General features: G+C 38.0%; 1 protein-coding gene across 1 annotated transcript in view; it reads right to left on the bottom strand.

Annotated features, from left to right (window-relative positions):
- The window catches only part of stt3b (STT3 oligosaccharyltransferase complex catalytic subunit B), a 45,122-nt gene that overhangs the window by 13,626 nt on the left and 19,399 nt on the right, over positions 1-12,097 (bottom strand). The window contains exons 2-7 of the mRNA XM_058745747.1: positions 11,530-11,638; positions 8,769-9,056; positions 7,879-7,944; positions 5,262-5,361; positions 869-967; positions 538-684 (exon numbers count right to left, since the gene is read on the bottom strand). Of these exons, the coding sequence (XP_058601730.1) occupies positions 538-684; positions 869-967; positions 5,262-5,361; positions 7,879-7,944; positions 8,769-9,056; positions 11,530-11,638 (809 nt within the window). The remainder of the gene's footprint in view (positions 1-537; positions 685-868; positions 968-5,261; positions 5,362-7,878; positions 7,945-8,768; positions 9,057-11,529; positions 11,639-12,097) is intronic.

Here is a 12,097-nt window from a genome sequence, read left to right as displayed (position 1 = left end):
TAACAATGATAAGAAATGTCTTGCTCACCAAATCAACATATGATTTCTGAAGGACCATGTGACACTGAAGACTGGAATAATGGCTGCTAAAAATGTAGCTGTCATTACAGTAATAAATAACATTTAGCATATATTAAAATAGAAAACTTTAATAATGACCCAGCGTATGTGGGGCAAGCTGTCTTTATTTATAAAAAGGAAAAAAAAAGTCAATTTAATGTTTGCATGTTATAGATGCCTTATTGTAATTTCAGACAATAGCAAACATGAAATATAATTAATAAATAATATTTATGTTTACCTCTCTCACTTGTCCTTGTCTAGAGGACAACTTTAGTAAAAAGTGGAACAGTTTATCCCACTATGACTAATTGAGGTTCAATCAAAGCCTTATTTAAACCAAGCCTGATTTTTTTGGGGGGGTCAAAAAAAACATGAAAACATTTCACATTTGTGGTTGTAGTTTGGTTGAGAGTCTGGTCAAGAAAACTGTTCAAATGAAATGAATTTATTTAACTGTTGTGTTTTTGCACTCACCTGTGTAAGTCAGGTAAATGACAGTAAGGAAAACCACCCCCGCTGCCAGAGAAACGCCCAGAAAGAACAATGTCTGGAACTCCTGCCTGGTCAGTCTATCCTTCAGATACTGCAGAAAGGCGTAAGCCTGAAGCAGTGCAAATACACCTGCAAACACACACACATGCACCATTAATCCACAAACTTTTTCAGACACTTTCCCAACGGTCTTGAATTCCTGGCGCTAATCTAATGACACGTAAAGCATCGCTCTCTCTTGGCCCGAGTTGATGATCTGAGATCAGTGTAAAAGAGCAACAGTTGAAAAAGACTAGAGGCAAACCAGTCTTACCTGCAGCAGCCATGTGCTCGCTCGTCCTGATGGGCTGGAACCCAACGAACGGGATCTGCATGGACAGCACCAACCCCACTATATAAAAAGTGCTGTAGGCTGAGATAAAGAGACACAGAAAAAGAAATCAAGACTTATCTGTAGCAAAGATGCTTACCAGAACTATCAAACTTAGTGTCCCTAGATGGTCATTGTGATATGTAAAAAAAAAAAAAAAAAAAGGCTCTTAATGTGAGCACTTAAAGGGATGGTTCACCCAAAAATAAAGATTGTCAATATTGTCTCACCACAATTACGTTCAACCCAGTATGACTTCGGTGGAACACACAAGGAGTAATTCTGAAGAAAATGTCTTCCATGGAATTACAATGAATCACACATCAAAAAGTACACGCAAAAAAAAATAAATAAATAAATAAATAAATAAATAAATGTATCCTGCAAGTGGTCTATGACTTGTGCACTTTATTTCCAAATTTTCATAAGACTTGAAACGTAACTTAAATCTTGACCTGTTCTGCACAAAGTTATCCTACGGCTTCAGCAGAGTTGGAATATAGAGCTTTAAGCCCCGTTCACACCAAGAACGATAACTATAAAAGATATAGTTCTAAAAATTGTTCTCAATATTAAAGAATAGCAGAGTACACACCACAGCTATAATCATAAAGGCACAGAGAAACCATATCACTGGAATCACTTTCAGAATGTTTTTTTTTTTTCCCAGCTGATGAACTATACAAACATTGACACGACACTCAATCAGAATCGGGTCCTGCTATAAGCTCGAGAATTTAAAGCGGCAGACGAGTGTGTGCTTAAAATAAACAGACAATATTGTCTGCTGGTGTGGACTCTAATATCATTATCTTTATAGTTATCGTTATCTTTAGTCAGCTTTTATTACGCTTTTCCATTTGTTTCAAAGTACCTTTTTTGTTTGTTCTACAGAAAAAAAGGCATGCAGGTCTGGAACAACCTGAGGTTGAGTAAATCAGTAAATGCATTTTCATTTTTGAGTGAACGATCCCTTATCCCTGTGATGAACTGCTTATGATCCTCTATTGTAACTCACTTACAACGAGAAAAAAACATCTGCTAATCCACAAATGTAAATGTACCATTCAAAGAGTAAGAAAGACTTTTTATCTTCTTTTGGATAAAAATTCAGTTTTATTTAGCAAGGGTACATTAATTTGGTTCGAAGCGACAGTAAAAGATATTTACAATGTTACAAGAGAGTTCTATTTAAATAAATTCAGTTTTTTAAAAACGTACCATTCATAAAACGATCATAAAAATAATAATAAAATAAATAAATTACCATGGTTTCCAAAATAATATTTCCACTGTTCTGTACCAATTTGCACTCTCTCAAAATCTGCATTGAGGCACTCTTAATATTGTTAGTTCCCTATGATTAATTGCCTGTGCATTTCTCCCCATTTGCAAATTGCTGTGGATAAAAGAGTCTACAAAGTAAATTAATGAAAAAAAGTCTCTTTAAAGCACTACCACAATTTGCAAGTACGACTGCTATCTGAGATGAAGCTATTGAGTTCACTCCAGTTTTGTTCTGGAGTTACATTTGTCCAATGGCAGCAGTGGAATGTGGGTCTGCCTGAAGCAGAACGGGGTTGTGTAGAGAGACTAGGGGCCTTGGATGTCCCCGAATGCGGTCTAATCTGGGCTCCCATCCCAGCAATACAAGAGCAGTTGAGTAAAAGTGTCAAACACCACAACAAAAACTATTTTAGTGCACACTATACATGTTTTCCAGTTATCAGAGTTTCCTACCCGTCTATTATTATGAGCCAAAACTGACAAATACTGCGCAATAAAACTAAAAGGAGAGAAAACACTGACACGCCAGTGACGGAGAGCAGTCATTCCTAGAAGAATGACAACCGTAACAGTCTGTCACCTGTGCAACACTTGAATGACAGATCCGTGAAGTGGACCCCTACCTGAGAGACAGGTGTTGACAGCCTGTCAGAAGAGAGGTCCAAAACACACTGGTGCGAGAGCGTGTACATGAGAGACGGCGATACAGTTGCGCAGTAGAGGAAACCGAAGCTGCTTGTGACAGAACAACTATATGAGCTGTCAACCTTTGAGAAGCATCAATTAAGGGCCAAACCGGACCATCTTCACTCTAAAGCAGGATGCTCTAATAAGACAATGCACACCTAAGACGCCAGACACACACACAAAAAAAACAACAACAACATAGCATTTCCTCATCCGTGGACAGCTGACTGGCGGTTTTATGAAAGAAACTCTCAAAAGGAATTGAAAAAAGAGCAGCGATTTAGAGAGTTAAAAGGGTCGATTTAACTAGTGATGAAATATGAAAGGTCTGGAGTCACAAAAGTGGCTTTCTGAACATCTAGTTCTGGTACTGACTACCTGGAAGTGGAACTACACACTTTTCTTTTTGCATTGGCGCATACAATGGGAACCCTGTGGTGACGCAATCCAGTTGTGTCATTTCTGTGCACCACAGAATAGCAGTAACAAAGGACAACGATGGAAGACGCTAGGACTGGAGCTGTGCTTTTGTTACTCTTTGGATACTGTTGGTTTTATGTTGTTAACATGAGGGATGGAAAGGAGACATGCAAATCTGAGACAACAGAAAGACCAAAGAATATTTTGACAACTCCAAATCTCTCTGGATGTCATCTATGTGAGTTTCAGGAACTTCAGAACTATTCTGACAAGTTGGACTACTTCTTAAGTTTCTGAAACGTGCATTACTTCCTGCAGTGGGAAAGCAGCTAATATATCCATAGTATCTGACTAAAATCTGGTGTACATCACGGCTTATTCTGGCCAAGAATCAACAGTTACAAAGAAATAGATTATCAGACAGCATGCAAAAACAAAAACTGAGGATGGGTGCCTTACATGACGTGGAGTGACAGTTTTATCTTAAATGAAAGACCACCGTGCTATATTAGCTTAAAGTCTGGGTCTCTATTAATGTTTGTACAGTAAATATCTGAGAAATCAGTAGACGAAATGGTTTTATTTTGATGTAATGAGCACAGACTACCTCAGAAAAATAAACTAGAATTTAGCACTTCAACTTCAATACACAACATTACTCTTCAAAAGCTGGGGGTCAGAAAGAATCTTTTTTGAAAAGAAATACTTTGATTCAGCAAGGATGCATTAAACAGAGTACAGACATTTACAGGGTTATAAAACATGTCCATTGCAATGATATGGTGTGCTTTGAACTTTCCTTTCAAAGAATCCTGAAAAATATTCCACAAAAATATTAAGCTGCATAAAAAGTTATGTAATAACTAGCTAATCACTTCGGACATGATGATTTCTAGATAGTTCTTGCCATTTTGTGGGCAAGACATACATTAAACAATCATTAAAACAGATTGTTAGCGTGATGTCTGAGGCGACCAAAGCAGACGCCGCTCTAGAAGGAGACAGCAAGGTGAAACAGAAACGCAATAACCACATCCCACTGGTTTCACACCATTCTCCATCCATCTCTGAACATGACTGCTGTTCTTTGTCCAAGCCCCGGCCCCATAAACCGAGAGCAGTGCTACTTAATCTAATCACTATGATCTATTAGGAGAGGTGGCAGTGATACTCCATGTGGAGTCGGGCCATGGCAAATGTGTAGTGGGACCTGCGGCAAGTGCAAGAACTTTCCAGAACTGAGCTAATACCCAGCATCCATCAGTAGTGCATTTCGCACAGGGCAGCTGCGGCAGAGTGGGAGGGGCTAATAAAGATTTAAACAAAATTAGTCCAGTGGCACAAGGCCCCGTTGTTCTTTTATCAGAGTGCTCACTGAGGAGCCTCACAAAAACACTGCACCTTTAATTATTCATCCGCCTAAAAAATGGCGTAACCCATCAAAGTGAACAAAATCACTCTTTGCTCTTCAAGGAAAAGAATTGTCTTTTTTCGCTTTGCAGAAAGCTTATTCATGCTATCAGAGGTCCTAATTGACACAGTTAGCATGTTGTTTTGGCGTTTAAGACTGCATGTCTGGATTCAAAGGCTTTTTCCGTGACACGAAGATCCATGCATCCTCAGATCAGCTCTGCATATGTGATTGGTTGTGAAAGGCAAGAGTGAAGTGGGCGGAAAAAATGTGTCATTAAACATCAACGTCAACTTTAAATGCTGCTGTCAATGCAGAGAGAGACTCGTGCTGTCGAGCACTTCGCGACCACGGCTGCGCAAGCATTTCTGTGTCCAAATCAAAAAGCAAGTGGGAAAAAGCAGGTTCACGCTTCATTATTGTACGGGAGAACAAGCAGTACGTGGCGTGATTGTGTGGGCGGTGATGTGTGTACTTCATACAAAAAGCAGAGACGCTCACACAAACATACACTCAACACAGGTGACTCACCGATGTACAGCCTCCTGCTGAAGCGCTGCATAAGGAGCAGCGCGAAAACATGGAGAGGAATCAGGTTGATGATGAAGACATATCCTCCCCACGCAGACACCTGCAACACAAGACACATGTCACATTACACAGACAAAAAAAAACAGCTAAATACTGAAATATTTTGCCTTATGATACTGTATCACGTTTCTTAGATTAGGAATCAGTATTTTTAGGGAAGTAGCTAATACTTCAATATATTAATTATGAGGTTATTGTATTTCAGGGATTTGGGTTACAACAAAGACAATGTTGTTCATGGTGTATTGCATGTTTGTTGTGTATATTAATTATCATTAGCATATGAAGTTACTCATATTGTGAAGAATATAATATAATATAATATAAAACGTGGGAGAAAAAAATCCTTGCAAACATACATTGGTTTAAGTTTATTACGAAGTGACATTGTCAACTAAAATGTTTCTTTCATAGAATACAAATGTTATTTCAGTCAGTAAAATTGATTAAAAATGAATGACATTGACACATATTTTACTTTATTTTTGTTAACAGATCAAAAAATGTAAAATTGCCAATGTCATTCATTTTAGTCAGTTTTACATCAAGACTAAAGGGTCAGTGTATAGCTGACTAAAATTAATGAGTGACATTGACAATAAACCAAACCAAATAACCAAAGTTAATAAAATGAAAACTATATTTAACATGACATTTTTCAAAAGACAGAAACCCAAAATTATTACAAGTTTAGAAAACAGCATTAAACTAAATTTTGCACTAGGCAACTAAATATCTGTCATTAGCCACTGGCTAATAAATTGTTAGCTTTCACTCGCCTGTTTGTATATTTAAATAATATATTTTGACTGCTTGTTATGTCCTATGACAGCTTTAGTTCGCCTACACACTACAACACTTTGACAGCATTTGACCGTAGAGACTGATTGTATAAGCTCATTTATGCCATGGAAAGAGCCGTTGTAAATGTAAATAAAGCAGAAATACAGCAAACAGTACTGTAGGACAGTTGTGGTTTCCCTCTCATCTTGACAGCACACTATTCCCATTTATATCAATGGATTTGCATAGTTATCTGACACATCGCAAAAACTGCAGTGTGTAAATAGCCTAACTCACTGTCGCATGGCTGAGCGCTCTCTCTCTTTCTTTCTCCAGCACCCATATGCCATATACGCAATATACACTGTTTTGAATAACCACACACTAAAGGTAAAGAAACGCAGTGTGTCGTGACCAAGTTATATCATATGGCCCAGGTCTCTGCTGGCTCTCAGCCCTATGATACACCACATTTACCAGAAAACTCCATTAGCACACTCAGCCTTTGGAACCTCTGCACTTTTCTAGGTCACTTAGGATGTCCCGTTCAAGAGAGCATCTCTCAACTCATGCCCCCGGTAGCGCCTCTGGGCCATATCGGACTGCACTGGACCCCAAGGTCTCAATGGAGCAGATGGCTCAGATTGCACTGGTGTCATTTATGTTTATAAACACATTTGGAAAGCCAGAGACTATTGGGGGCTGGGCAGGGCTGTAGGCTTCCATTATTAATGAGTGCTGCCTTCCTCCAGGGGAAGAAGCTCAAGTTTCAGAAATGGCTGATATTCATAACCGACTGGCTCGTGGCCCCCATCAGGGTGGCATGATGGATGGTGCTGTTTGCTTTTTCATTTATTTTACATATCACATTAATGGGTTGAAAAAGACCAAGAGAGACATGCAACCAGCCCCAGGACCCAACACTATGGACGGAAATCATAAGAATTTAATGATTTTAGTTCAGCTTACGATTCCACTTAATGATTATGGATACTTAACTTTATATTACGCAACAATATTTCATAGCAATTACACTGTTTTACGTCTCATGAACCTTGCTTAAAACAAAGTTCATGAATCAAATGATAAGACCAAGTAATGACTTATGGTTCATTGAGCGAATCAAATGTTAATTCCGAAAGCGTGCAACTGATTCAGTAGCTAAATGGGCCGTTTTAGACGGATGAGTTTGTTTGTAACTCATTTGATAGTCGTTTTGACAGATTCAGCAAAAATAATAATTTCACAACTCGCTTAATACCAAATTGGACTACACTGCTCACATTATACATTGCTGTTCAAAAGTCTGTGGTAAGCACATTTTCTTAATACTTTAAACGATATTTCTAAAGTTACAAAAGATTGCCATTTCAAATAAATGCTATTCTTTTCAACTTTCTACTCAAAACAATCATGAGAGAAGCCATCACAAAAATAGTAAGCCGTTTTCAACATTTATAATAAGAGATATGCTTCTGAGCACCATATTAGAATGATTTCTGAAGGATCATGTGACACTGAAGGCTGGAGTAATCAAAGGAATAAATTACATTTTAATATATATATATATATATCTCTCTCATATATCTATCTATCTATCTATCAATCAAAAAACCAAACCCAAACTTTCGAAAAGTAGTGCAATTCCCTATAAGCAGTGGCAGGAAAAGCTGTCCAAGTTATTTACTATGGTATTACCAAGTACCATTAATAGAAATCAAATGCCATAAACCACCCGAACATAAAAAAAAATAAAAATCCAATGAAAACTCACCATGTAAAAGTACGAGAGGCAGCAGCCGATGGTCCAGAAGACCGAGCCAGTTTTCACGGATTTCACCTGTGTGGAGAGGACACACTTAAGTTAATTCCGCTAATCCCAAACAAAGGGTCCGATACCATCACCTCAAACAAAGCCAAGACAACAAACACTCAGAGATAAGAGAACAAGGAAATTCAATGTTTAAGTCAAGCTTGACAGCAAAGTCCTTGGCGTTTCAGCTGACAGCGAGCTCCAGAGAGAAGAGATGGGCTAAAAATCACAGCGCCAAAAGAGACAAAGTATGCTGCCACTGCATCCGTTCCAGCTGTCTCGTCGTTCAGCTGAAAAAACGTGATGAATGTCCATCAAGGTTAATTCATCATTTCAACAGTGTGGGACAGCGCAACACTTGCTGAAATGGGTTTTTAGTCATTTTAGAACAGTTCTCAATGGGCATCATAAAACTAGTCCTCATGATTCATGCGCTATATTCCAAGTCCTTTCAAGTCAAATGATAACTTTTATGAACAGGCAAGTAATTCACTGATAATCTTCTCTTCCACTGAGCTGTTAACTTGAGAACCACTGTAAGAAAGAATTGAACCAGATAACTTGGAATATACAGATTCATGAACAAATGATTCAGACCAATTTTGTAATCTGAATCAAGTGACATTTACTTAAAGAATGTGACTCAACAGAACCAGAGAACCGAATCACTTCGATTAATGATTTAGACGAATTCAAATAAACTGATTCATTGATCTTACTCAAAATAACAGATAGTAGTATTCAGATTCATGAACAAAAGATTCAAAAGAATTCAATAGCTAAACTGCATAACTACTACATCTCATGACAAATGTCATGAATAACAGTTTTAAGTTTTAAATCTAACTCACCCATAGGTAGTAAGTAAACTGCAAGGCAAAAATGGCAATGCCCTCATTGTCAAACGAGCCAGCCACAGAGCGTGATATGTAGCCTGGTACGATGGCGATGAAACACGCCGCCAGCAGGCCGGCACCCTGGTTCCACAGCTCCCGCGTCAACAGGAAGGTAGAAATGGCAGTCAGGCCACTGAAAACCGGGGCCAGAAACACGCATACATCACGTATGTGCACCGTCACATGAAGCAGATTCAGTATGTAGTGGATAAGGCCCGCCGTCACCATCAGACCAGGATACACCTGCAAAAGACGAGATATGGGAGATGCTATTAGTCTCAATCGAATGCAAAATTGATCAACTAGAAGTTTGCCTGCAGCAATTTGAGGAAAAAAAGAACTAATAAAATCAGGATCTGTAAGAAATTGTGTAAACATTCCTAAATATTTGATTGGCCCCAAGACATAGAGATAATGAGAAGTTTAGCCCAAGCACACCCTTAGGAGCCTCGTAATCAATCGTATTAAAGGAATAGTTCACCCAAAAATGTCTCTCTCTATCACCCTCAGGCTATCCAAGGAGTAGATATGTTTCTTTTTTTATCTGAATAGGATGGATCCTCTGCAGTGAATGGGTGCCATCAGAACAAGCTAAGAAGCTGATGAAAACATAATCCACACGATTCCAGTCCATTAATTAACATCTTGTGAAGTAAAAACCTGCTTGTTTTCCAAACAAATCAATCACTGACAAATCCATCAAGATGTTTTTAAACTTCAAACTGTTGGTGTCCTCTATCCATGATATTTTTTTTTTCCAGTAGAAAAAGATGTCTGAACCAGGAGAGAAATATGCACAGATCAAGCAACGTTTACAAATCCACAACAGTTCTAAACAAATACGTTGGTGGATTTTGACGTGAGAAGACAAAAGGGGACAAGCTTTTTCACTGGAGGAAGCGTTATTATGGTATTTTGGCGATGATTTAAATTGAAAACGCTTTAAATGATGGATTTTCTTCTTATAAACATGTGGCTTTTCACTTTATAAGATGTTAACAGATGGACTGGAGTTGTGTGGATTACAGTTTACAGCGATGTTAATCAGCTCTTATTTTAAAATCGACTCATTCTGATGGCACCCATTCACTGCAGAGGATCCATTGGTGATCAAGTGATTTAATGCTAAAGTTCTGAAGAAGAAACAAACTGATCTACATCTGAGGTTGTGTACATTTACAGCAAATGCATTTAATTTATCCATCTTTATTCCATTCTAAACCTGTATGGCTTGCTAAACCTAAAAGATCATCTTTTAAAAAATGTTTTGGACCCAACTGACTTTCCCTGTATGACCAAAATATCTTTTTTTCGTGTTCCGCAGAAAGTTATACAAGTTTGGAACAACATGAGGGTGAGTAAATGATGACACTTTTCATTTTCGAAGCTGAATTTAGCAGACAAACAGCAGTGAGAAAGGAAACACCCAGTTTCACCTCCACATTCCCACCCTCTCTTTCATCTCTCATGTGATGAGCGGCGTCTGCAGGCTGTGCTGAGAACAGACCAGCCTGCTCTGAAGGCCATATAACGACTGCTTGAACCGTACACAACAACAGATGCTGTTCTCTGCCTCCTGCAGCCCCCCTACAGCTCCAACACCAGAGCTGTCAGATGCCAAACGCTAGCCAAACTTTCTCCAGCCAGGAAAAGAGCTCATTAAGGTTCAGCAGCATTGCACTTCTCAGTGACAGGGAGTGTTAAAGGGGGTGGCCTTATTTAGGGACAAAAGATGCTGTTTTCAAGCAGAAATCATCCAGAGGCTGTCCATAGGCGCTTGCACATAAACAGCCTTTGGCATGAATTTAACTGCATTTTTATTTATATATTTATTTATATATATATATATATATATATATATATATATATATATATATATATAGGAGATCATAGGTTAACAAGAACCGTTGTCAAAATGCAGACAAAACATATCTAGCAATTTACAGAGCTGTAACATTACTGGAAAAGTTCTGCATTGATGCTATATGTGAACAATGCTGCAGCATTAGCGGTTCGAGGAACAAGGTCAGAGCGCTATGATGCGAGAAGTCTGCTGTCAAAGAAATAGAGCTAACCACAAAGTTTGGAAGAAGCTGAAATTTCTTCATGCTGTTTGTGATGCATAGTCACAAGCGAGTGTATAAAATGCAAACATTCGGCATGGGAATGCGGCAACAATAATGTGGACATCACGCATTCAACTACAAATCATTTTTGTACAAGTAATTCTGGATCAGGAAGTGAAAGGAATTGTCAGGAAACTACATAACTGATTTGAAATGATAGACTTGTGGATGGCAGAAAGGGGTATAACAGTTCACTTGTTTTTTTTTGTTGTTTTTTTTTTTAATGCATAAATTAAGAGTTCGGTCAATTCACATGCATCAATCTTGATTTTAAATTAAACGCGTTAGTCAAGAGTTAAAAAACGAAATAAAGAAAATATGGTAAAACTACAATAAGGTTCTATTATATTATATTTGGTTTTTACATTAACTACAACTAAAAATGAACTGAAAAATACTCCTACAGCATTTATTAATCTTAAATTAAACATTTTATTTTTAAATAAAAAACAATAAAAGACATGAAACTACTGAACAAATAATAATAAAAAAAAAAAGACCAATACATTGTTAGAAAATATATGGGTCATAACGAGACCTTATGGCTAAGTGTTACCAGAAAAAAAAAAAAAAAAACAACAACAACTTACCGTCCCTCCCACTATTCTGCCCAGTGGATACCAGGCCCTCTCGTCAAACCAGTTGAGAAACTCGTAAAAGCCATTAGTTGTGAGATGATGAGTTGACCTGTAGTTGAACCTGTAAACAAAAAAGAACAGAATAGAAAATATTGGCACTTCTAATGGGGGAAAAGCAGCATTTTATCAACAATGGCCTGTCACAATGTGTTTGATGGCTAGAAGAGGTTCGTGTGTTAAGACACTTCCTAAATGACAGATTAAACACTCAACTGCCAATCACCACTGGTGCCAAAAGCACAAAGCCCACAATAAGAACATCCACTGGGAAGCACTTAAATGGTTAACAACCAACTGAAATATAGATTATTTAATGAGATGGGGAAAAAGACGTTTCAGTTATTTAATCTTGAAGGACAAGTATTTCCAAGGACAAGAATTGTTGACTCACTGTGTTCAGTGCACACAGACAGAAAGACACCTGTTCAATCAGTCATGCATACTTGAACAAGAATTTCTGCTGATTTTCCTTTAGGCCAGTTTTCTGCCGCAAGATGAATAAATAAAATACTCAATGATA

This window comes from Onychostoma macrolepis, chromosome 16 (assembly GCF_012432095.1).
Source record: "Onychostoma macrolepis isolate SWU-2019 chromosome 16, ASM1243209v1, whole genome shotgun sequence".
NCBI lineage: Eukaryota > Metazoa > Chordata > Actinopteri > Cypriniformes > Cyprinidae > Onychostoma > Onychostoma macrolepis.
Note: the sequence above shows the minus strand (reverse complement) of the source record. Positions and strands in the feature narration are given on the sequence as shown.